We start from the raw sequence: 27,026 nt of genomic DNA on the forward strand, positions 1-27,026 counted from the left end.
ATATCCATGTGATGATGAGCCACTTCGTTGAGCTATCATTTGTGATGGCCAGGTCACTGCTGAAAAAGAGCTACATAGATCAGTGGGCCTTACCTGGTAAAATTCAAAATAGTTTATTTTCTGCCCCACAACTTACGTCCTCTGCCCCATGACCTGTGCCCAATGCCCCTTGCTGTCTGTTCTATGACCTCTCCATATTTACTTCCTGCTCCCCTGTCCCTTGCTGATAGTTTAAGTTTGTCCCCTTGCAGACATCGTCCTGCGGAAGGCGACAACACCTGGGCAGCCGGCCGGGTTCCCAGAAAAATCCTCAGCGTCGAAGAGCGGTGCCGGCGCGTTCGGTGTGAAGCTACGTCCCACCAAATCGCCCACTCCGGTTGCGGGCGCGGGCACCACCGCCACCGCTGGTGGCACGACCCCGGCAGCCACCAAGACCCCCAGCGGCACTACCTCCGGCACCACCACGTTCGTCCCGGAGAGTGGCAGGGCTCAGTCGGTCACCGTCACCGTCACCATCCCCGAGCAGCCGAGGTTGGTACCACCGTGCGGCGCCCACACCCGCGTGTACGGTCAGGCCCGGCACGAAGATGGAAGTGAAATAGATGTCGCTAATTTATTTTTACCGGTTTTAAGCCACACGGCGTGGGATGGGGGTGGTTATTGTGATGTGCTGCAAGAGGCCAGCCTGTACATTCACCGCAGTGTTAGAATAAACATTTCAAGATGTGATTCTTCAATCAAATTGCCACTGAATCGTGAAGAATTCAGCTTATCTCTGGGACATGGCTGAATAGCTCCACCTGCAAATAACATTATTAGCCACTCGGGGCTGGTATATTTCTTGTTTTTGCATCACCGGTTTGCCACACACATAGATACGTCTTACCACAATCATTAAAATATTTTACTTTCTGTACCGAGAAGCTGGAGGCAGCTGCCACCACAGTGGTGTAATTGTTAGCAGCGCACTGCACTCGCAAGTCCAGGGGTCGCCGGTTTGATTCCATCCCCTGGTGGCAATGTTGCCACTGCTGTGTGTAATTCACCCAATTAAGTAATTTGCAGGTAATTTTTTTCGCCATTGGGATTATTGGCTAACACCAGTTACACTGTGCGTGGGTTTTAGCTCCTAAAATTCCACTGGATTCCAAAAATGGTTACCGGTTACCATTTAACAGCCCTGTTACCAACAGAGAGAGTTGTGTGTGGGCATAGGTGTGTGTGTGCATGCATGTGTAGGGGGAGTGGTAGTATAACGATTAGCGTGCCACACAACGAACCTGGCGACCCGAGTTCGATTCCCGCTCACGGCCAACACCAGTGACGATTATCTGAACTGCTCTTGGGCCTCCCCTAAGTGGCCTCAAATGAGTACCCGGTGCGGTGTTTAAAACATCGGCACTCGGGAGACAAACGCGGCCGGGCATGATGCTGGCCACGCACCCCCTCATGTATCGTGCCGGCCTTCGTAGGTGCTCACTAACAGCACTTGCCCTAACAGTCTGCTAAGGCTATACAGAGGATCTTTGTCTTTGTTGTTGGTACGTGGCAGTGTGTGCGTGCTTATGTGCATGCGTGCGTGCTTGTGTATGTGTATATATGGGCCCTTTCATCAGCCCGTGAATGAATGAATGTATGATTGGGTGTGTACGTGTGAAAATATGTGTGGGTGTGTGAGAGCGTGCATGCACGTGTTGAGGGAGCGGTAGTGCAGCGGTTAGCGTGATGTACGAAGAAACCTGGCGACCTGCGTTTGATTCCTTCTCACGGCCAATATCGGTCCTGGTTCTCCCCTAGGTCGACTTAGCCTGAAATGAGTACCTGGTGCAGCATGTAAACATCTCCACGATGGAGACAATGGTGGTCAGGCGTGGTGCTGGCCACCTACCCTCTTCGTGTGCCTTGCCAACCTGTCATAGGTGCTCGCGAACAGCACTTACCTGAACAGCCTCTTAAGGGTGTGTGTTTAGGTATGGGTGTTTTTATGTACCTCAAGGTGCACCTAGCCTGGCACAAGCGCCGTGGTGATGGCACCACCACTTGGTGGCAACCGACAGTGGTTGTTATGTATGTACTTTTATGTACCTGCTTGTGTCTTCGTGTGGTTGCTTAGTTATGGTTGTGTGTGACTTTGTGTGATTGTGTGTGACCTCGTGTGGTCGTGTGTGTGTGTCAGGCCGGTCGATGGTGGCGGCCACCGCAGCACGGCGCAGTGGGAGGTGCCCGTCTCTCCGCCCCAGACAGGGTCTCCAGGCTCCGCTCTCTTTGGGCACGGAGACACGAAAGGTGCAACCACCTCTTCCCATCGTTGTTGCTATCGTTGTGTTCTTTTGCGTGTCTACCCAAGAAAAGCATCACCGAGTCAGGAGGGTCCCGAAAAAATATATTTTGGTGGTGGCGGACGGGGGGTGGGGGGGTCAATGATTGCTGTGTGTACGCTTTAACTGAATAATTTTCGTGTCATCTTTAGAATGTGCTAAATCTTTGAGCACGACGCCAGCACGCGATGGACTGCTCGCCACGGGATCTTTAACGTCCACGCAGTATTAGTCAGGGCAGCCACTCAATTCGAACCGTCCCATCATCGCCGGCATCTTCATCATCGCCATCGTCATCGCCATCATCGCCGGCATCTTCGTCATCGCCATCGTCATCGCCATCATCGCCGGAATCTTCGTCATCGCCATCGTCATCGCCATCATCGCCGGCATCTTCGTCATCGCCATCGTCATCGCCATCATCGCCAGCATCTTCATCATCGCCATCGCCATCGCCGGCATCTTCATCATAGCCATCGTCATCGCCGGCATCTTCGTCATCGCCATCGTCATCGTCATCATCGCCGGCATCTTCGTCATCGCCATCGTCATCGCCAGCATCTTCATCATCGCCATCGTCATCGCCATCGTCATCGCCAGCATCTTCATCATCGCCATCGTCATCGCCATCATCGCCGGCATCTTCATCATCGCCATCGTCATCGCCATCATCGCCGGCATCTTCGTCATCGCCATCGTCATCGCCATCATCGCCGGCATCTTCGTCATCGCCATCGTCATCGCCATCATCGCCGGCATCTTCGTCATCGCCATCATCGCCAGCATCTTCATCATCGCCATCGTCATCGCCATCATCGCCGGCATCTTCCTCATCGCCGTCGTCATCATCATTTTCGGCGAGGACTTGTGGCGCTGCACCACCAAATGTCCCTTTGTGTGTGTGTGTGTGTATGTTGAACTTTATTCACACCGCGCATAGCCAATCGTGCTAATTGGCCCGGCCAAGCTCACTCACGCACTCTTTAGCGGTGAATCTCTCCCTGTGATGGTGACCAGCCACACGATAGCTCTGCTGCTCCCCTCCCCCCCATCTGAGAGGAGCTGGAGACAGGCCTGGGTGATGGGAGGGTGACAAGGCTGGTTTCAGGTATCACTCACCACTGTGGCTGGGAGTCAAGTCAGTCATTCGGTATCACCACTGTGCCACTTCTCCTCCCTGTCTAACAACTTAATTCGATTTACCATAAGACACTCACACTCGGCTCACAGTGACCCGGACACTCCTGACATACTCGCTCACCTACTCGTTTAACGTAACTTACCCAACACACTCGCCCAGACACACCCCACACATATCTGGTACACCTCTATAACTTTAACACACCTGACACACCTCTTGCGCACTGACACACATCTAGCTCTTGACACTTCCAGCATGCTTGCCTAATTACTTAACACTCACACTTAGCACACTCACTCACCCCACTCACCTATAGCTCTCACTGGCACACCAAAGACAAAAGTTCCCCCCCGTATAGCCTGAACAGACTGTTGAGGCAAGTGCCGTTAGCGAGCACCTATGAAGGCCGGTACGGCACACGAGAGGGTGGGTGGCCAGCAACCACACCCAGCTGCCTGCCTTTGTCTCCCCAGTGGTGATGTTTTCACACCACCCCAGGTACTCATTTGAGGCTGAGTCGACCTAAGGGAGGCCCATCACCAGTTTAGATCATCGTCACTGGTGTTAGCCATGAGTGGAAATCCAACTCAGGTCGCCAGGTTCATAGTGCAGGGCGCTAACCGCTACACTGCCGCACCCTGACAAATCTAGCACACCATCTGGCATATGGTTAGGATTCTAGAATACCTCACCAGCATATGCTAGCCCACTTACGTACCCCTCGCCCTCATTGCACACAAAGTGCTTGCCACAAATGAACCACAGTAACTCGCTGATCTCGTCAAGGAGCATGAACTACCACGAGAACTCCGGTCGTCATCCTCACAGCGGCGGCTTTCAGCTGGCCTCTGAACAAAGACGTTCACCGCTTCGCGCGCTTTCAAATGTGCTTCTGCGGCCATCCGGAATGCTCTTCCCTCCGATATAAGCAAGCCACTGGAGCTATGCACTTTTTAATCATCTAGATTGAAAACTCATTTCTTTAGAACTGTGTTTTGTGTTTCGTTTCTTGTCCTTCCCCCGCACCTCCGATCAGCACGGTTGGTAACGTACGGTGCAAAAGAAGTCCAACATCCATAAATACACACCCAACCAACCGACTGGTTGACCCGCCGCCCCCTTACCAACACAGAATTGGAAATCAGAATATTGATTGACACTGGAGGAATCCAATGAGCTATCAAGCTCTTGTGCAGTAGACATTTCTTTTTCACACACTGGAGCGTAGCCAGGACATGCGCAGCAGTGAGTCACAAAGGGTTGCACGTGCTTCGAGGGTTTGATCTGCCCCCTGTGAACAGCGGCTATAAATAAGCGGTAGCCAAAACACGTGAACTGTCCGCCCCAGCCTTCTAAGAATACGTGCGTGGTGCCACGCGTGACCCTAATGAAAACCCCACAGAGGTGGGGTCGTGGGTGGGGTGGGTGAGGTTGGTGGGGTTGGTGGGGTGGGCAGACAGCCAGACAGACAGGCAGGCATGACAGAGGGACAGACAACAGACTGACAGATTGATAGAGGAACAGACGAACGAACAGATCGACGGGCAGAGGAAAGGGCATGCGAACAAATAGACAGAAACACAGATGAATCGAAGGAAAGCAAGACAGGCTGTATCTGACAAGTAGATGGACATGCAGATGAAGACATGCTCGGACGAACAGATATATGCACATACAGTTAGATGGACAAACAAACAAAATGATGGGCGGATGAATGGACCGACATACAAGCAGATCTTGCTGACAGAACCACAGACAGACATCCCCGATGGACAGAGGCACATGTGAATAAACAGACAATTCGAATGGACGGACAGACAAGCCCGATCATGCCCGTGACACAAGGAATGCGTGCACTGATTCAGGGACTCTGCCCGCACCCCCATTAAAGCCGTCCGGCAAACACTCCCATTGCTGCCCGGGGAGAGACGAGAGGAAGTGAGACGCAATTTATTATCCGTCCTAAATATTTCTCTGACGTGTAATGTTTTCCGTGGCGATGTGGTGTGCCACGCTTGGTGGAAACCACAGCTGCTACTGTCTCACAATGTCACCTGACGAGCAGACCTTGTCTCCCATGTCTCACAGTGTCAACTGCAGCACAGTCCTACTTTGGGAAGTCGGGCCAATTCTTCAATGAGTGTTTTGCTCATTGAAGAATCTGCCACGGACATATCACGAATCAACTTGCTGTACTGCCATCTCATGGCCACCGTGGACCCCAGCTAGCTTTGGGAGTTTCATGAGAGAAGAGTCCCTGCCCCTTTTCACGTGGAGGCTCGAGACCATCTACTTATCTTCTACCCATGACCATATCTCTTCTCTAGAACATATATCCTGTATATATTATCATCTACACGTGTGTGCATGTCACACTGTTTCTATACAGCGTCTTGACATGTAGTTGTATTAAGACACGAGATGAGTGCATGCCGATGCATCCACTGCGAACGACCCCGTTTCTGACCCCAACCTCTGCCCCACTCAGGTCGTGGCGGGTCTCCCTCCAAGACCGCCGAGACCCACAAAAAAACGTTCTGGAAGAAGAATCCTGCTCCGGGATATGGATACCCCCCAAATCGCATGCCGGTAAACTCTCTCCCTGTCCCCCCCCAACACAGTACAGTGCCCACGCTGTCTCGGGTTGCGATAGTGAATGGAAAAACATTTTCTGCAGAAACCTGCATAAGCAGGACATGTGGCTATAGCAGCTGTACACTCAACAAACGAACCAGGCAGCTGGACACACAGAACATAGACCAGAGAGCTGTCCACACAGCAGACAGATAGATGTCCGCACAGCAGACGGACCAGACAGCTGTAGACACACACCGCAGAGACAGCTAATCAAGGAAGACCCGTTCCTAAAATAGAATCTGACTTCAATTCAATATTCAATTGAACGTAGAATAAATATGGTCACGTGACAATGAGCACCCAATATCTCGTCTGCGTTGTGTGCTGCAAATGAAGTCTGGGTCTCGGATAAGCTTGGTTCTCTATAAACGACTTGACGGTTAGAGCAGCAGGGGTAAACGTGCTTCGATATGCAAACACATGCCCCCCCCCCCCACACTAACCCCCCTCCCACCCTCTGCACTCCCTTACCGACATCAGCGACGCAAGCCGGACACGTACATGCCCCCGGAGCAAATCCAGGCGGAGTTGAACTCCATTTGCTTGAGCCTGGATGAGATGCAGCAGAGGGGAGTGCTGCTGGAGGCAGAGCTGAGGAGCTGTGAGGGAGGTGCGTACGCACGTGCACACGTACACGCACAACAACAACAACCGCCATTCGCCACTAAGTGGCGGTGACGTCACCACGACGCTTGTGCCAGGCCAAGTGCACCTTGAGGCCACGTGAAGTGTCGAACGCCCGCTGGCATAAGGTCACGGGGCAGACCCAGCAGGTGCCACGGGTCGACTGACCGATATGACTGAGATGACTGGCTGATGCACCACCTGTGCCCCCTACTGCACGCACACGTATATACATACATACATACACATACATACACATGCATACACATGCACGTGCGTATGCACACGAGACGAAGCCTACACAGGCTGTTGGGGCCTGTTCGCAGCGAAGCACTTACTCCAGCCGGCACGGTGAGCGAGATGGTTGCGTGGCCAGCACCATTTCCAACCACCTTTGCCTCCCCAGTGCGATGTTAACACTCTAAACCAAATGCTCACTTGGGGCTGAGTCGGCCGAGGAGATGCCCAGGAACCTGTTCAGATATCACTGTCCTGTGATGATAGTCATGGACTGGACTCAAACTCAGGTCGCTGGGTTTGTAGCACTGGGTGCTAACCACTGCATCACTGCTCCAGCCTCTTATTTACACGAAGATAAAGACAAAGATCCCCCTATAGCCTTTCACAGACTGTTGAGGCAAGTGCTATAAGCGAACACCTATGGAGACCAACACGGCATACAAGGGGGTGAGTGGGCGGCAGCACCACGCACGACTCCCTTTGTCTCCCCCAGTGGCGATGTTTACTCACTGCACCGGGTACTCATTTGAGGCTTAGTCGACTTAGAGGAGGCTCAGATGACCGTCACTGGTGTTGGCCGTGAGCGGGATTCTCACTCGCATCGCTGGGTTCCTAGCACGCTGCGCTAACCACAGCACTACCGCTCTCCATACACACGTGCATACACACACATTACATACACACTACATGCACACACACAGATGTTTGTGCGTGTGCTGATGGGCGCTGCGTGCTCGCATGCAGGAGATGGCGAAGATGAGCTGCTCGTCAATTGGTTCCGACTCATCCAAGAAAAGAACCTGCTCGTGCGAAAAGAATCTGAGCTGGCATACATGTAAGGCTCCCTCCAGCACGGTGGTGGTGACAACGATGACAACGACGATGATGATTGATGATTGAAACTAGAGGCTTCATTTATAAAATAATGATTTCCAGGTCGCTGGTAGACTGGATTTAGTGGCACGTGACTAGCAGGAGCCACAGTCATAGATGTGCTGTGCCGGATGTGGAATGTTTTACTTCGGGTTGGTTACCGGGACAGATGATGATGACGTAGAAGTGACTGATGGTTCCACAGTTGGTGATGATGATGATAAATAGGCATTGGTGAAAGATGAAAAGGAGATACATTGATGTTGCCAATGACAATTATTATGGTGATCACAATGATGGGGATGATAAAACAGTGAAAATAATCAAAATTAGAGTGTGATTGTATGTACGTATGTTGAACTTCTTTAGCACCGTACGTAGCCAACCGTGCTAATCGGAGGTGCGGGGAAAGACCAAAAAAACTAACACAAAAAGCAGTATATAGTGATAATGACAATGATGGTGGCAACGATGACTGTGATAGTACCGACGATGATGATGACGTTGGTGGCCAAGTTGTTGGAAAGGATGGAGATGTTGACATTAATGATGGCACCAATGCTGATAGTGAAGATACTGATGATCTCATTTATGCCGACGATGTTGGTGGATGATGATGATGATGTCTCGTGTGCAGCTCCAAGCAGCAGATCCTGGAGGAGCGCCATGCCGAGGTGGAGGACCAGATCCGGCGGATTATGGGGCGGCCCGGTGAGATGCGCACGGCTCACGCAGCACGTGCAGTGCACGTGGAATGTGTGCATGCGCGGGCGTGCGTGCGCTCGTGTATGTGTGGTCGTGTGCACTCGGGGAGCGGTCGTGTAGCGGTTAGCACGCTGCGCTACTTACCCAGCGACCCGGGTTCGATTCCCACTCATGGCCAACACCAGTGACGATTATCTGAACCGGTCCTGGGCCTCCCCTAGGTCGACTCAGCCTCAAATGAGTTCCTGGTGCAGTGCGTAAACATCGCCACTATGGAGACAAAGGCGGCCGGGCATGGTTGCTGGCCACCCACCCCCTCGTGTGCCGTTCCGGTCTTCATAGGTGCTCGCTAACAGAACTTGCCCCTACAGTCTGTTAAGGCTATACAGGGGGATCTTTGTCTTTGTGTATGTATTCGTGTGTGTGAGTAGAGGCGGAGAAGGATCGAGCACACGAGCAGGAGCTGCTGGATGAGCTGATAAAGATCGTGCACGATCGTAACCTCATCGTGGAGAACCTCGAGAGGGACCGTCTGCGGTGAGAGGGCGTGTGGGAACACAGGCTTGCAGACTGACAGACTGGTATAAAGTCTGGTACACAGGTAGACACAGATACTGGCAAACAGGGGGAGGTGTACAGCTCTCTATCAATTCACTGAGGAATGAAAGACTGCCCATGCATGCCACATGGGATTTAGAAGTTGTTTGACCATACATCAGAAAACTGGCGAGTGTAGAATGCTAAAGGGAGGGCAGGGTGCAGGACCGGTTCAGATATCCCTCGCCATGAACGTTAGCCGTGGCGAGGTTTGAACTCGGGTTGCATGAGTTCGTCGCGGATTACGCAAATCACTGCACCACCACTGCACCCCCTAGATAGGGAGACAGGCGATTGGATTGGTAAACAGACGTACACAGAGGACAGGTATGCTAAGAACTATTGCTTTTATTTTACCAGGTAAGGCCCACTGAGCCATATAGCTCTTTTTTAGAAGCGACCTCATGTACAAATGATAGCTCAATGAAGTGGCTTATCGCGTGAAAATTTAAAGCAGCCAAATACTCTAAACTCACGTTTCTAAATGCGGAGGGAAAAACCGGAAGACCCAGAGAAAAATCCACGCGACCACGGGGAGAACATACAAACTCCAAATATACAGCATGTGTCAGGGTCGGAATTAAACCCACAACTCCCCGTGTACAAGGCGAGGGAGTTACCATCGACAAGTAGACTGACAGTTGAAAAGACAGGCATGTATGCACAGATAAATGGGGGATGCAGAGATACAGAAAAGGTGTGATCTGGTGCCCTACGGATGGAGAAACAGAGGCAAGTGGGTGGATAGATGGACTCGAGAGGTACACGGGCAGATACACGAGAAGGTGCACAGGCTGTTACAGAGACAGGTACGCAGATAAGTATGCAGGGAGAAAGGCATACAAGTGTAGTGTCCTCCTTCCTCTCGGCGTGTGCGTGCGTGTGGTGTGCGGCGCACACACTAGTTGCAGGAGGCACCATCTCTCTTTATTATCTTGTTCACACCACCAACTCCGGCCTCCTCTCTCACGACCACGGTGACGTACAGCCCGGCCCAGACACGACCCTGTCCACGTTGCACCGACGGCAGTTGACCGAGACAGCCAACTACTGTCCGGCCGCGCAATGATCGGGCGAAGGCGGCAGTGACGAGGGCAGCGATGACGACAGCGACGATGAGACGAGTCCAATCCCAGAACCCGCAGCCCGGAGCTCTCGCTCTACGCTGCTTTTATTCCCCTCGGTGCAGCTTGGCTCCGCCCTAGCCACGCCTCCCTTCTCAAACCCACCAGAGAGTTCCAGGGGCTTCCCCATGAGGTCTACCGTGACCCTTGCCCCAGTTCCTCCGCCCTGCCGGCACACACACACCAGTGTACATGCTCAACGGCGTGTGCGCTAAGTGTCCACCGCAGTTGCTGCTGCTGGACAGCAGTCGGCGCTATGTCACTACACAAGTATGCAGTTAGTCGAGAAGATACACGGAGAAATAAACATATGTAAACAAGTATTTACAGCCAGCCTGTTGTAGTTAATTTAACTTTTTTATTTTTTTATTCCTTCTCAACAGAGAATTAGAAGAAGACAAGGCATTGGAGGACATGCTGTCTACAAAAGGTATTTATTTGCTGTTACATTGGCTCATGTTACATAAAACCTCAGCACAGAGATTAATGCAGCAGCGATGGACATTCACAATCACTGCAATTCGATGTTCATATTCATCACGTTCCTGCGGAGGCAACCGCGGAAATAACGGCACTAAATTTTACTTAGTCAACGTTGACTTACAAATAACATCAGAGCAACAAGTGTATGAAGTTTGAAATGAGTAAAATAATGTGGAGGTGACGTACTCGGGTTAATTGATGTTTATCTGATAAATATACACTGCACCGCGCTCTGCGTATGCCAGTGTTCTTCATTGCAAGGCCCGCGGGCCACTGGCAAGCCCATGGTGGCCTTTATTGCAGCCTCTGATGTGCGGCCCCCAAAAATACACAAAACGTGAAAACACCCCATCGAGCTGTCCAAACCACAATGGTTTCAAATGTGTGGCGGCCGCCACACTGATGTCTTATCAGCGAAAGTGGCCCCCCTCTGAAAATTCGTGAAGGACACTGGTGTTATGCGTCTCACATTGACTGTCTTGAGCAAAAACAGTGCAGCGTCAAGAGGTGTGGTCTTGTCGACAAACCAATAGGATCCATAATGTAGGATTTTTTGGGTTAGATCGTGTAAATATAAATGTATCGTTAAACCTGCCACCACCCGACACAGCCAATTAGAAAGGTTTCTCACGTAAACAGAACATGCCAATTCGTTACGAGTAAACGTATTGGAGAGCAAATCCACAATATTTACAATCTGAGTAAACCAACAGCAGATGATCATTACCGGTTCCATGCCCCACAACCCCTGGCCTGTCGATAAGAAAGTACAGTATTTCCTCGTTATTCACGAACTTGCTATCCGCGAATCGCATCTGGAAATTCTACACGACTGCAACGAGAGAGATAGAAAGAAAGTGATGAGATAAAGTAATGAGAGAGAATGTGATGCGAGAAAGTGAAGAGATAAAATACTTATCGACGCTTTAAAAGCATATGCAGACGTTGCACGTACGATAATTATTATAGGCCAATATCAATATCTGCAAAATGTTGTCTTCACGAGCGTCTCCAGAACATCCCTTGTAAATAATGAGGGAATATTGTAGCATTGCAAGAAGTGGCATCGCAGGAAGTGATGTAACAGCTCTGTCGATGCCCGATGCTTGCCTACTTTTGCTGAAAAGTTTCAGAGGATGATCAAAATGAATTGCTGGCTTCAATGGGCGACACTTGGGGCAAAGCTAGCCGCGTAACAGTCACTCTCGCATCGAAGGCTGCGTGAAATGTCTTTTCTCGGGCGTCAAACTCGGTTTCCTCTTACTTTCAGATATCTTCAAGAGCCAGGAGGCGGGCCAGGAGACGCCCAAGGACACTGGAAAGGAGACGCCCAAGGAGAAGAAAGAGAGGAAGAGGGCCGAGCAGGAGAAGAAGGACCTTGAGAAGAAGGAGAAGATCAGGGCAGAAAAGGAGCGGCGGGATCAGGAAAAGCAGGAGAGGCTACGAGCCGAGAAGGAACAGAAGGAAAAGGAGAAGCAGGAGAAGGAGAGGCAGCAGAAGGAACAGAAGGAAAAGGAGAAGCAGAGAAGGAGAGGCAGCAGAAGGAGAAGCAGGAGAAGGAGAAGCAGGAGAAGGAGAGGCAGCAGAAGGAGAAGCAGGAGAAGGAGAGGCAGCAGAAGGAGAAGCAGGAGAAGTCAAAGAAAAACAAGGAAAAAGCTGAGAATAAAAAGAACAAAAGTGACACCCTCACCAGCGAGACGGAAAACGGAAAGATCGAAGCCTGACCGCCTTGAAGGTGGCTGCATCATCGGCAAGCGAGACTTAAAACGATAACGGCGGTGGGGGGGGGGTGAGGTCACAGCGCCATTGCAACCCACCCCCTCCACCATCGCCGTCCATGCCTTCCCAGTTAGCGCCACTCACGGCTTCATTTCTCACCGAGTGTTTTCCGAACTGCTGATACACTGGAGGTGGCACGTGACTAGTAGCCACAACCATAGCGAATATTTTCCGGCTTCGGACCCGGCAGAAATTAATCCCTGACCGCCACTTCTTCCAGAGTACGAGTTTGGGGGCCGTCGGGTCGAGGGTGGCGCTTAGACGTGGTTTAAACTAAACTAAAACTTTTTATTTTACCAGGTAAGGCCCACTGAGCTACGCAGCTCTTTTCAGCAGCGACCTGTCCACAAATGATAGCTCAAATAAGTGGCTTATGTGGAAATTTATAGCAGCCAAATACTCTTAGTGCATGTTTCTAAATGTGGTGGGAAAACCCAGACGACCCGGAGAAAATCCCCACGGGAATAACATTGCAAACGCCAAATATACAGGCATTAGAGTCAGGATGGAACCCACGACCCCTGTATACCAGGCGAGGTACTTAACATCTCGCCACCTGGGCACCAAGGGGGGTGGCGCCACGACACCGACGGCGGGGATCCGCTGTGTTTTCATTTTTGAACCCCGGCCGTTTTGATTTTAGTTGTTTTTGTTTCCTTTTGTGGTTGCACTTTAGGGGTTTTAGACTGCAGTAGTTGTCTGACCGTCTGGGCTATTTGCACAGCGGCCGGCAAGTGCATGGGCAAGCTTCAATTACACTTTACAGTATATTTCCCGTTTCTAACATGTTCTCTTCCTTTTGTAAAATGTATACACTGCGATATTAATTGCTGCTTTTGGGACTTAGAAACTCTCTGCAGCCTTAAGCTAGAACACTATTGTTGCTTCCGAAATAAAGTTGTGCAGTCTTTGTTAAAATGGTGATTTTCTTTTTTATATATACTAAAAAAGACACACACACACATCGACTTACACAGACATCGACCAACACACAAGCAAAACGACCCACACACACACATCGACCCACATGCACACACATGCACTTACACACACATTGACTAACACATGGACTTACACACACATCGACTTACACACGCACAGAGCCACACACGCATCCACTCACACGCAGACATATCGACGTATACACACACAGCAACTCACACACACACATAAGCTGACACACACATGAACTTATACACACAGCGACGTACACACACATTGACTTAAACACACACATGGACCTACAAAAAGACAAAGACCCACACACACACATCGACTTACAAACACAGCGACTCTCACACAGACACATGGACTTATACACACACATACACATCGAATTACAATGCACAGTTATGTTTTTATTTTCACTTACACACATACATGGACTCACACAGATCGATTTACACGCACGCATTTTTTTATATTTTAACTTACACACACAGACTCGCACACACACATGGACCTACACACACACACACACAAAGAAATGGACTTACACACAGACATTGACTAACACACACATCGACTAACACACACACATATCGACTCATGCACACACACATCGATGTATACACATACATTGACTTATATACACACACACACGGACGTACACACACACACATCGACACACACATATATCGACATACACACACATCGACTTACACACACACGTCGACTTACAAACGCACATGGACTCACGCAGATACACATTTTGACGTACACACACATCGACTGACACACATGGACCCACACACAAACACATCGACTTAAACACACACATACATAGACTCACACGCACATGGAACGACGCACACGCATATGGACTTACACACACATCGACTGACACACATCGACTTAAAGACAAACCGCACACACATTTACGTACACAAACACAGCGACTGTCACACACACAAACATTGACTCGCACACACTTTGACGCACACACACGGACTCGCACAGACACAATGCACACACATATATGGACTCGCACGCACACATGGACGTACTCACATTCTTTTATATAGACTAAATAAGTTTGTAAATAATAGTTTTCTATGTAGGTGACTTGAGCGAAAGAAGCAAGGGAGAGGGGGAATGCGTGCGTGTATAAGAAGTAATTAGGAGCGACTGCGAGGTTGTTCCGCCATTTTGGTGCAAACATTTGCCGCAAGAGTGGCAAATTAATGAAAGTCAACTAATACAAAATGAACCTAACCTACCTGTAACTATGAGCAGATGCACACCAATCAAGCGTAAGTGACATAACGTCAATGCTCAACCCCCCTACTGAGGGGGCAAGTGTAAATATGATAGAATGAAGACGTAATCTCCATATATATAAAAGGGAAATTTGTGAATCTGTGTCTGTTCAAAATGTTTAGCGTACTTCTCGACATGCAACAAACTTGAAATTTGCCATATGGGTACTTTCCAGACTGTACAGCATGCACAAATTATAAAACTAGACTTTTGTTTTTTTTAGGGGGGGGGCGCAATAATGGATATTTTGCACGGCAAGTGAGCTGTGACGTCACATCTGTCATGTCACCCGCATGCGGAAGCGTCACGCAGTGTGCCTGCTGACGTCACCCCCCCCCAGCCCTCCGCGAGTAAAGTGCCATACAAACGTGTTGCAGGTCTAAGGCGTTCTTCGCGCAGCATTGCTGCTTTATTATTTCAGTCGTTTACTGCCCTACGCACCCTGAAAGTTGAGTGTGTCTGCAGCAAGCGTGTGTATGTGTACCTATGTACGCGTGTGTGTGTGGGGGGGGGGGGCGATAGTGTAGTGGTTAGCGTGCTGTGCTACGAACCGAGCGATCCCAGTTCGATTCCCACTCACGGCCACCACCGGTGACGATTATTTGAACCGGTACCGGGCCTCCCCTAGGTCGACTCAGCCTCAAACGAGTAACTGGTGTGTGAACATCGCCACTGGGGAGACAAAGGCGGCCGGGCGTGGTGAATCCACTGTCCCGGGTGAAGCCGGGTAGTAATAACGCTAGTTGAGTATATTTATTGGTTTGGCTTTGTGCAGTGATATTGCGTGGCTGATTATGCCTCAAGAGTACAGAAAAAGGCTATTCTTCAAAAACATTCGTTCATCTACTGTCAATTAAATATAACCTATGAAAGGCAGTTTGTAATGAGTAAACAGTCATGGTAATAAATGTTTGAAGGGAGCTGTAAATCTGCGGTGGTGAAATGGTTAGCACCCTGCGCTATGAACCTGGTGACCGGAGTTTTGATTCCCGGCCACAGCTCATATCTTTGGTGAGTGATGTCTGAACTGGTCCTTGGGTGCTTCCTTCACCAACCTGCACTGACCAGTGTAGTGAAGTATGGTCAAACAACTCCCGATGACCAACACTATGTGGAGTGGCCTTCATCGAGTAGTGCATTGACAAGGTTGTAAAATAATGTTCTATCTCGTCATACTAAGCTCACACTCTCTTCAACCAATGATAATTCCTATTCTTAGGTTTTTTCGGTAAAGTCACGTAGGTAAAAAATTAAAATTAATAAAAGTACAAATAAAATAAAAATCACGACGTCGTGATTTTTATTTTACTTTTATTAATTTAAAATTTTTACCGAAAAAACCTAAGAATATGAATCCTTGCAGTAACGAAAGCTTCAAATCTAGAATGATAATTACTGTCAGCGAAATAAAAATTCACAGGTGAAGATATAAGATGTGAAAGGCACAGGGCATATTGAGAAGCTCCACTCACGGAAACATCCACCTGATGCAACTATCATAATCGCTAACGACACGTTACACTTCTTATGCATGAAGGGGAAATCACTGGCTGCAGAGTGTGGTGCATAATTATTCCATATCTGTTACGTATGCAAGTGAAATCAGCAGTGTGAATTTAAGATTCAGTTGTTACACAGTCAAATTTATTTATAATTTAACAACTTGGTATTCGGGCTGATACAACAGAATACAATGCCCTACCTGGGGTTTAATTTTATCACTCAATATTTTTCGACTGTTAGGCTGGCAAGTGGCACGTGACTGGTAGTAGCCACAGCCGTAGTGAGAGGTAGACCCAGCTACAAAAACCCCTGGGCCTAGTCTTATCCAATGTCACAGGACCTGTGAGGTCTGCTCTGCAGCACGTGTCACAACTCTGATAATTCCCTGGGTGGCTTCGCTGGGAGTGAAACCTCTTGTTTATACATCGACCCATCTCCGTGGCAGCTGCAGGGACTGCGAGGTCACTCGGCAACTGTGACTCTGCCAACATGATTTGAGTTCCGCTCCTCATCTTTATCCACCAAAGCTGTGAGCTCCTTCGTCCTTTTGCGGTCGATATCCTCCATCTCGCGGATTTTCTGTTGGTGAGAGCCAAAGAGATTCGGTATCCGGTCAGGTGGCACCACGTGCAGAATGCCTGTAGAAGGCACTCCAGCAAATTGGTTCAAATAACCTAACTTCCCAAATGTCTAATGCTGCCAAAAAACAAGTCATAAAAATATTTATTTCATAGGCATTGACCAGAAGCCAGTTTTCCTCCTTATCCCCCTTTTATCACTACTACCACTGGGTGGGTAAGTTGGGTGGGTGCATCATGCTGCACTTGGAACCACCTGGGAGATCTGCGAGTGGATGAGAGGTGCGTACTGCTTGCTCCGACCTAACACCTCCATCTCCTGCAGGAATACTCGACGCTCCTCAATTTCCTCCATCACTGCCAAGACACACCGAGAAGAATGGGAACAAGGATGAGAGGAGGCCATGGAGGCAATGGTTGCAGATATGGTAATGTCAGATGGTGGTGGTTGTAGTCAAGGCATTGCTGAGTAGTGATGATCACAGTTATGACTGCAAGTGGTGATGGCAGTGGTAATGGTGATGGTGGCAGTCATGGTGGTAGCAATGGTGATGGTCATAACAGTAGCTTGTAGCAATGGTGGTAATCGCAGCAGTAAAAATGGTGATATTGGTGGCACTATTATTGGTGATAAAGGTGGTATTGGGTGTAGCGGTGGCGGTGGTGGCAGTGATAGCAGTGATATTGTTGGCAGTTGCAGCGGCGGCAGTGTTGGTGTTGGCAGTAGCAGTTGGTAGTGACAGTGTCACCCACACTCCGTAAATCTGTCAAGCTCTGGCTCCGGTGGCGGAGGGGTCCTGGGCTGCCGGGGTCGATGGGTCCCGCCCTGCTCGTCAGCTTGCCCCGTCGCCATCAAGTTCTGCAGCCGCTGCTTCTCGGCCTCGGTGTTCTCTGCCATGGAGGCATATGACCGCCACAGTGCTGGCTCAAACCCGCGCAACCACAACCATGACGTGTGGTGTTGGCTCGCGGCTCTGGGTCCAGGAGGCGATACAAACTCCACCCCAGGTTTAACATATCTCAGATGGATTCATAACGTGTGTGGGTACTCAGTGAGTAACTGAAATACGCTGGCAGTGGTTTCATCACTGACTATTTCTGCACCAGACGCTCAAATGCATGCCTCTGCAATCATAAAAAAATAAAGCAAGATGAGAGCCCATTCAAAAGTTTCTTGCAAGGGGAGAATGCAGTCCATACAGCATCACAGAACTCATCTGGAGCCCAGCAACTAGTTCCTCATCATCGTCACTCCCTGTCATTGCGTTCCACTCATCACTGAGTTTGGAGCCTCCTCAACCTGAAACCCATGAGAAGTGGTCACTGACAGCAGGAGGCGGGGGGTTGTGCTGAAAAGGAAAGGGGACTCACTGCCGGGCTTTGGGCGGTACTGCTCCCTCTGGTAGGCGTCGCCGGCCATGCAGTCACTCGCCGGTCGTAGGTGGGGCCTTCCCCTGGAGGCCGCGGTGGAGCGAGCCGGTGGCGGTGGCTGTCTGTTCCGCCTGGCGCTGGTGGGCGCATGGCTGCTCAGCGGCAGGCTCTCGCCATCTGCACAAGTCCCGTGCATTCAATTGAAATGTATTCCCGTGATATCTCTGTATGCCACTTCCATTGGCACCAGGGCTAAGCTGTAGCCCCCTCACATATAACACAATGGGCCCCCCAATGCACATAGCGGTATATGGCCCCCCCAATGCCATGGTGAATCCGAAATGCCACCACGGGCCCCCAATACATGGCATGATTCGCTTATGAGACCTGATGAAAAGAAAGATGCATATAACACAATGAGCTCTCCTTGGCAGTCTGCAGCTTGACATGGCTGACTGATGAGCTTTAATGATGATGAGAACCCACGCAGCTCTGTGGCCTCCCCATGAAATCTGTAACTGGGTATGGGTCACTTAATAATCTAAATGAACGGGGATCCATCAAACACTGTGTGCTTCCCTTGATAGTATGTGATTGAATATAGTTCAATGATAAGCTGCAATGATTCCATATGGGTTGATTTGACATTTCACTTTTGCAAGGTGAGCCAGTTCAACAAGTGCAATTTAGATCTAAGTACACAGACTTAAAATATATTAGGTGAGACGATCAGTTGCTCATTAGCAATAAATATACTGTTCTGTCAAAGCAGGAAAAAACATAATGTAAACACAAGTCACAACAAACGAAGGCACAGATCATATTCGACTTGAAATTACTCATCAAAATGCATTAAAATCAGTGGACCAACATTTGATAAAGAAATGTGATTGGAGACACGAACAATCAAACTTTTTTAAGCAGAGCGATGTTGCTTCATGTACTTGTTCTAGACCTTCCTCTTCTCATTTATCCATGACTGCCTCTCAGCTTAAACGCCTCTGCCATTAACTGCACCAGATCCTCTCATAATCTTTGTACCAGACCTCTTATCCATCCTTTCATCCGCCTTCTCCCCACAGCTTTGGGTTCCCATCTCATGTGCATTGTCTTAAGATGTTTTTTCATTGTAATTTAATTGTTAAACGGGTGCAGTGGTGGTGTTGTGGTTAGCGCATTGCGCTTTTAACTCAGCGGTGTAAGTTCGCTTCCCAGCAATGAATCAAAGTTGATGTGAGTGATATCTCAACCCACACTCAGCAGCCCACACTGGCCAGTTTGGTTATGTATGATCAATCAACTCCCGTGACCGATACGGAGTGGAGAGGCCATCAAAGGAGTGTCAATTATGAATAAAAATATTACCTACTGATTACCCTCTTATTTTTCCTATAGTTTTTCTACAATTGATTAATTGAATAGCTGTATTTTTTGACAAACTAATAAAGAGCAGGTGTTCAAGCTGCGGGAAAATGAATAAGAGCACTGGCATTGCCACTAAATCCAAATACAGTAGTCGAAAGAGTGCTTCCGTCTGCCACTAAGCCTTGGGCAGGAACAATAAACCGTAATCCTAAAGATGGCTCTGCGAGCCTATAGAAATGTCACTGAACCTTAATACTGTAATCCTGAAGGTGTATGCCTCTGCGAGCTTCAGGCATGACCACTGAACTGTAATACTTCTCAGGGTGCATTCGTCTGGCTCCCTGAGCTGTGGGAATAAGCAGTGGACCATAATGACCCCTCAGAGTGCCTTAGGGTCTGAAATAGTGGTGCAGCAACAAGTATAGTGTATTGTAGTTATCGTATTATTGTCGGGTTCGCTTTCACCTTGGTCCCATTGTTCTTCGATGTAGGGGCAATTCGCAATTGGATGGGCAGTTCATCCAAAAACAATGGGGAAAGCTCTGATATATTAATAATCGCCATTTACCACCCATACAGTACATAGCTTGGCGTCAAAACAAATCGTTTTTTGAGATAATTACTCGGTAAGGAGGTGACTGCAGACCAAATTGGACGTTCAAACAAATGTGGCATTTACCACATAGAGTAAACAATGAATGAGAATCAATGCTGAAACATCTATAATCTGTGCTTGAGACGACATTACTCTGTAGGTGGTGCACAGGGGAGCCCAGAGGGGGGGGTCAATAGGTTAAATTTTCCGAGGAGCTCACACACAAAAAGAGGACGTGCCACAACTTGGCTGGTTTTCTGTTGTGTCATTTTTTGAACAAGAGGGGCCCCCACGTGACATTGTGACCAGAGGCTCCAGGAACCTTCCGGGCGACGCTCGTGGTGGTTGTGGGAAGTCAACCCGAATGAGATACTGAAATGATGAGATAGTTGTTCGTCGATTATCCTGCGTGCTTCGGGGGTGGGAGTGGGCACTGGATTTTAGAAAATGCTGGATAATCACATTATTTAAAATAGCTTATTTTTGCACATTCTTGTATGACGTGTTTTATGTGTTGTATGTTTTTTCAGTGTTTTAAATGTGTTTACTGTGTGAAATTGCCATAATTAAACATACAAATGGACAAAATAAACATCCGACTTTAAACAAATTACTGTATTTAGTGTAACGTACTTACTGCTCCAATCTCGCAGACTGTGCATGGGGTGATGTATATCCGTTCAGTATTTTCATTGTTTAAGTTGTATGTAGTGTATAATGCACTGTATATAATATTTGAAACTGAAATCAAACAGAGCTCCTTTTTATCTGTCACGCACATGGTGCCGATCGCCGGACTGGCCTTTGGAACATTTGTTTTGCCAGTTTCACCGGATTGGCCCCGGACCACTGGATAATGTTGGAAGCCAGATAATCGATTATCGAACTGCAATAACTCGGCAAAGGGGGAAGGAAGGGTGCTCGAAGAAAGATGGGTGTGCTTTTACTCGCGATCTTGGCGGTGAGGTGTCTCTGCTGGAGGTTCGTCAGGCGGGCCTCTTTCATCATCACTGGGAAGAGAAAGGGATCAGCAGCACATTTGGAGAGAGAAAAGAATATTCATCACAATTGCTGGAGTTATAATTGTACGATTATCAAATGGCTGCATTTATACGCCTGAAAGGAGATGCGGATTTGCAACAATAAAAGAGGCACGATTGGCAAGTGGAAAAATGAGAGGCAAAATAAGATTTATTTTTATAACTTCATTAAACAAGTGTACTAATAAGTTTGTGTTTAAGTAACCTCCTTAAACTGTTAGGCAAAATGACGGTGATATCCAACATTAAAACTGATTTTTTAAAAACCGGTAAAACAGAACCATTTCCAGCCGCGGTGAGGCGCTGTTTGGCAGTAAGTTGGAAGTTAAAAGCACCGCTTTCCCATCAGCAACGGGTTTCGATCAAACTCGGTTTAAACCTCGGTTTTATGGGCGAAACGAATTAAACCACTGCATTAATAAATCCAGTTAAATATGTTTAACCATTTAAACCCCGTAAAAAATGCACATGTAAAGAAAAACAAACTCTCCCACAACCTTGGCTAAAGGCATCGCCATCACAATCGTATGTACAATCAAGATTAAATCGTATGTACGTTGATTTTTTTCGCGCCGTACGTAGCCAACCGCGCTAATCGGAGGTGCGGGGGGGGGGCACAACAAACTAAACAAAAAAGAGCAGTTCTAAAGACATTCGTTGTTCAATCTGGCTGGTTTAAAAGTGCATAACTCTGGTGGCGTCCCTAATATGCGTTCCAGACGGCCGCAGAAAGCGCGCGATGCGGTGACCCCCACCGTCTTTGTTTCGATGGTTTAGCAGCCAAAATGCGGCTTAGGTTTTTTCGGTAAAGTCACGTAGGTAAAATAAAAAATAAAATAATAAATGAAAATAAATCAATTAAATCACGACGTTTCGGATGCAACACAAGCTTCCTTAATCAGGTGTAAAAGGGCACAGCAAAATAACTACAGTTATTTTATAGCAAAATAACTACAAATAACTAGTTATTTTGATTTAATTGATTTATTTTAATTTATTATTATTATTTTTACCTACGTGACTTTACCGAAAAAACCTAAGAGTATGAATCCTTGCAGTCACGAAAGCTTCAAATCTAGAATTAAAAGCCGGCTTCATCTTTACTGCCATCATCACTTCGTCGAAGTTTGTCAGTGGCATACCTGTGAACCCCTTATTACAAACCAATTCAGACCGTATTGGTCACCCCGTGCCCTTATAAATATCAACGTTCATCCTACAAAGTCCCACCACCAGGAAAGTAACACTAACAAATAGACAGCAAAAATAATATAGTTTTTTTATTTACCTAGTAGTTTTTGTGTACTCATACCTGTCAACCCTTCATCTGTGCCCTACCTGATTACAGACAAATTCGGACCTTATTGGTCACCCCGTGCCCTTATAAATCTCAACGTTAATTCTACAAAGTCCCATCACCAGGAAGTAACACTAACAAAGACAAAAAAATTATCTAGTTTTTTTAAATTACCTAATAGTTTTTGTGTACTCATACCTGTCAACCCCTTACCTAGTGCCCGACCTTATTACGGACCAATTCGGACCCTATTGGTCACCCCGTGCCGTTATACATCTCAACGTTCATCCTACAAAGTCCCATCACAAGGGAGAAACGCAAACAAATAAACAAACAAAAATTCCCGCATTGAAACGTCTTTACGCCGTATGGACTTGAAAACTCGATTTCCCTCGAAAAGATTACGGGGTTAACCCGTATGGGTGACACAGCTTGGCTAGTCGCGTAAATGTCCAAAGACTTTGCTAATGACTCGCCAATTGCACCAAACCGGTCCACGTCTCCTGCGTCGTCTCATGCAAACATTGCGCCTCGCAGCTTGCGCACTACTAAATTCCAATTACGGCAATACAATGTTCTTAATAGAATTAAATTGAACATTTTGACGTGAAGTTCTCACCTCTCAGTAGGTCTCGGGTCGCCGGACTGAAGGCCGCGCCGGCCGGCGCCCAAAAGCCACCTTCGGCGCCCCTCCCGGCCATGTCCCTGCCTTTATTATCTTCAAATTTTAACTTTAAATGTGTTTCTCACTTTGCACAAATGGCTCTTAAAAACATCTAAAGAGTGAGGCGCACAGGCCTTAGGCTCCAATCGAGCACTAGGCCCGAGCTTCTCGTCTCCTAGCAACCGCGTTGCCGTGACGACGGCGAGTTACGGACAACGTGGACCAATCGAGTTCGCTGTTATTTTTGGAACGACGAGTCGCCGCTTGTGATTGGCTGATGCGAGGAATAATAATTAATTATTATTCACACGACACCTGACTGCCCACGTGGGTGGGTCGTGCAGCTGACGGGGAGCGGTGGTGCAGCGGTTAGCGCAATACAATACGAACCTGGCATACCCGGGATCGATTCCCGCTCACGGCCAACACCAGTGAAGATTATCTGAACCGGTCCTGGGCCTCCGCTAGGTTGACTCAGCCTCAAATGAGTACCTGGTGCGATGTGTAAATATCGCCACTAGGGGAGGCAAAGGCGGCCGGGCGTGCTACTGGCCACAGACCCCCTCGTTTGCCGTTCCGGCCCCAACAGTCTGTTAAAGGCTATATGGGGGATATATGTCTTTGCAGCTGATGTGGATGTTGACAGCGTGGAGAATGGCTGATTGTGTATTGAGACTGCTGATTATAGGTTTCGTGAAGTCCCACCCATGTATTAGGGAGTTTCATTTGTTACACGGATGGTCCCGTTTTGCCGGGTGATCACAGCAAAAACATCAATATTGTATTGCAGAGTGTTTTATAGGATGTCTTGTGACCTCCATTTCATTATTTAAAACTGAATCTTTTTAAAGTAAGGTTTATTAAAAACAAATATGCAAAGGAAATACATTGTTGCGGGTCAATTAATTATGGGGCTCACAAGACATCTGGACTACCCTGTAACAGCGTCCTTGTAGTAGTCAGGTCGCAGGGGTTGAGGGCTGTGCGTGTATCATGACCGTGATAAAGACTTCAGTCTGTTTCAACGACGAGGTTTAATGAAAGCAATACAACTTTAACAATAACTTTAAATAAATGTATCCAAACGCAACGCTATCTAACATGCGTCGCTATGTATATGTGAAGTTGTGTGATATATAGAGTAAACAAAGCAAGTGTAGCCCTTTAACTACATTTTATCAGTCTCCGGCTGAGCTATCAACATAGGTTAAATGAACGATTCCTGTATTTTATTTGTATCCACAATTTCACGTCTTCCTAATCTCCCCTCTAAACCTAACCACTCTCGCCAGGTGCCAAACACAATCGCCACTTTCCTCTCCTTTGTTTACCCACCGTCCCCGAGGCAACCAACAACGGTCCTTTCCAAACCAATCCCACGCCATTCGCCACCAAGTGACGGTGACGTCCCCACGTGGGCTCCTGTGCCAGGCTAGGTGCACTTTGAGGCCACGTGCAGTGTCGAAGGCATCGCTGACAGGATGACTCGGGACAGACCCAGCAGGTGCCATGGGTTGGCTGACTGAGATGACCGGTGGATACACACCAGCTGTACCCCCCCAACTGTGCCCTTCCAAACCGGCCACGTCTCTACAGCCCAACCACAATATATCCCCCTAACAACACCAGCTGTAACCACATACACGTGGGCTGCCACATTTATATATGGGCTGTTACACTGTTAAGTAGCAAAACAACACAAATTCGTCAACACTTTCGTCTTAAAAGAACAATATATACAACAGGCGACGTTTCGGACAATAGCCCGGTTTCATAACACATAAACAGGTCAGAGAGACGGAGTGTGTGTAAGAGTTACATGTAATGTAGTTGCACGGGACTGGGTGCCATTGATCTCCAATAGGTAGTGACTATATCAATGTATTATTTCCATATTTGTCTGACAAAATAAAGATTTTCTTTTACACATTCCATCGATCACAAGGCTTTCGAGAAGTGCATTAGCAGAATGTCTCGCACCTCCGATTTGCACGGTTGGCTACGTACGGTGCGAAATAAGTTATACATACAGCATTGTTTCAATCCAAGAAAAAGATTTTGACAGAACGTTACAACAATACAAAAACACGACAGCAGTGCAAAGTATAAGGAAAGGTAAACAAATCACCTGAAAAAATATACAAATAAAACGAAACTTTTTTCTTTCATCAGGTAAGCACACTGAGGTATTGACTTATTTTCAGAAGTGACCTGGGCACAAATGATAACAAAGTGTATTAATTATTACGTGCAAATGTTTCCCAGCTAAATAATATATATCAGTGGTACTTTTCCTGGGGTACACGCGCCCACTGAGGGTGCGAAATGCCCCCTTCTGGGCGTGCGAGACTTTGCATATTTTTTTAGAAGGTAAATCATCAAAACACAAATTAATTGTTTCATCAACCCCTTAAAATTCTTACTAACATTATACAATTTTCCGCAACGATCGACAACCAAATGGGGTTGTGCAAGGCTGCAGTAAAGATTAATAAGAACCGCCGATCTGAAGGCACGTTTCTGAATGTTTTTTTCTACATAAGTTTGAGAGCCCAAGTGCCACGTGGAAATTTCGATTTAAAGCTTTCGTGACTGCAGGGATTCATCTTCTTGGTTCTTTCGGTAAAGTCACGTAGAATGGAAATAATAAAATAATGAAAATAAAACATAATAAAATAATTCTCACGACGTTTCGGCCACAACGCAAGCAGCCGTCCTCAGGTGGAGAACAGGTCTGTCGAGAAGACAGAGTCTGAGGACTTTACCGAAAGAACCAAGAAGAAGATGCCACGTGGAACTTCACCGAAACCGCCACGCCACGTGGTGCCGGGTGGGGGCGCTGCAGGGCAGAGGGGCGGGGGGGGCGGGGGGGGGCGGGGGGGGGCGAGGGGGGCGGGGGGGGGGCGGGGGGGGGCGGGGGGGGGGGGGGGGGCGGGGGGGGCGGGAGGGGGCGGGGGGGGGGCGGGGGGGCGGGGGGGGCGAGGGGGGCGGGGGGGGGCATGGGCGGGGCAGGCGAGCGTGTCAATGTTTTCCCACAATGCCTCGCGAGCCTCGGCAGTAACCAATCAGCAAGAGGCTTCGGCTCGGGGTCAGGGGTCAAGTGTCAGAGCGGCGACGGCGGGTGGGAGGTGGAGAGAAGCGGAAGTGGCCACGGTCGCGCCCGGAACGTCGGACTTCGTTCCGAACAACCAGAAGAGGATCCTAGAACGCAGGCGCGAGGTCGAGTAGCGGCGGCGCTGCCGAACACGATCCGCTTCTCACCGAGAACTGACGGCGATCTCGAGCACGAGTTGATTTGGAGGCGAAACAACAACAACAACAAAAACGTCGAGGGCCAGTCCGACCCCGACATTGGGACGGGACCCGAATCCGGAACTCCGCACCCCCCCCCCCCGACTCTGGACGGGACCTCGACGCCGACCTCACTCGGGGGGTTCAACGCAGGACGCGGCAATCTCTGACGGACCTGAAGCCGACCCGGCGCTGAAGCAGCAACCGTTGCGTCGCAGCCGACATGGACTTCGACTATGAGGAGGATAAACTGTGAGTGGCTCGAGAGGGATGCACGGGGGACCCTCATCCCCCCCCCCCCCCGGTCTCTGGGTCCTCCACCCCCCCCCCCCCCCCCCAGTCTCTGGGTCCCCCTACCCCCCCCCACCCGGTCTCTGGGACCCCCCCCCCACCCGGTCTCTGGGACCCCCCATCTCCCCCCCCACCCGGTCTCTGGGACCCCCCCCCCCACCCGGTCTCTGGGACCCCCCATCCCCCCCCCCCACCCGGTCTCTGGGACCCCCATCCCCCCCCCCCACCCGGTCTCTGGGACCCCCATCCCC

At 48.8% G+C, this 27,026-nt stretch overlaps 3 protein-coding genes across 4 annotated transcripts in view; 2 read left to right on the forward strand and 1 right to left on the reverse strand.

Moving 5' to 3' along the window:
* The window catches only part of LOC133347985 (MICAL-like protein 2), a 39,373-nt gene extending 25,833 nt beyond the window's left edge, over positions 1–13,540 (forward strand). Inside the window, 10 exon segments of the mRNA XM_061560757.1 lie at positions 252–531; positions 2,177–2,286; positions 5,948–6,048; positions 6,577–6,706; positions 7,705–7,795; positions 8,471–8,544; positions 8,970–9,075; positions 10,643–10,689; positions 12,013–12,261; positions 12,264–13,540. Of these exon segments, the coding sequence (XP_061416741.1) occupies positions 252–531; positions 2,177–2,286; positions 5,948–6,048; positions 6,577–6,706; positions 7,705–7,795; positions 8,471–8,544; positions 8,970–9,075; positions 10,643–10,689; positions 12,013–12,261; positions 12,264–12,466 (1,391 nt within the window). The 3' untranslated portion in view covers positions 12,467–13,540.
* A 982-nt stretch (positions 13,541–14,522) lies between these two features.
* C26H22orf23 (chromosome 26 C22orf23 homolog) lies at positions 14,523–23,416 on the reverse strand. 2 transcript variants are annotated; one of them, XM_061560897.1, is made up of 6 exons: positions 23,149–23,411; positions 21,140–21,202; positions 18,233–18,409; positions 17,615–17,752; positions 17,118–17,218; positions 14,523–16,862 (listed from the first exon to the last, which is right to left on the reverse strand). In XM_061560897.1, exons 1-6 carry the CDS (start codon positions 23,228–23,230, stop codon positions 16,746–16,748), a joined length of 678 nt encoding a protein of 225 aa, XP_061416881.1. In that variant the 5' UTR covers positions 23,231–23,411; the 3' UTR covers positions 14,523–16,745. The 2 variants fall into 2 exon arrangements, with proteins under 2 accessions (XP_061416881.1, XP_061416882.1); XM_061560898.1 differs by having other exon boundaries at positions 16,725–16,862; positions 17,165–17,218; positions 23,149–23,416.
* Positions 23,417–26,272: 2,856 nt separating this feature from the next.
* The window catches only part of PICK1 (protein interacting with PRKCA 1), a 30,656-nt gene continuing 29,902 nt past the window's right edge, over positions 26,273–27,026 (forward strand). The window contains exon 1 of the mRNA XM_061560834.1: positions 26,273–26,736. Within this exon, the coding sequence (XP_061416818.1) occupies positions 26,708–26,736 (29 nt within the window). The 5' untranslated portion in view covers positions 26,273–26,707. The remainder of the gene's footprint in view (positions 26,737–27,026) is intronic.

Source organism: Lethenteron reissneri, chromosome 26 (assembly GCF_015708825.2).
Source record: "Lethenteron reissneri isolate LAM-NWPU_2019-01 chromosome 26, ASM1570882v1, whole genome shotgun sequence".
In the NCBI taxonomy this organism is placed as follows: Eukaryota; Metazoa; Chordata; class Hyperoartia; order Petromyzontiformes; family Petromyzontidae; genus Lethenteron; species Lethenteron reissneri.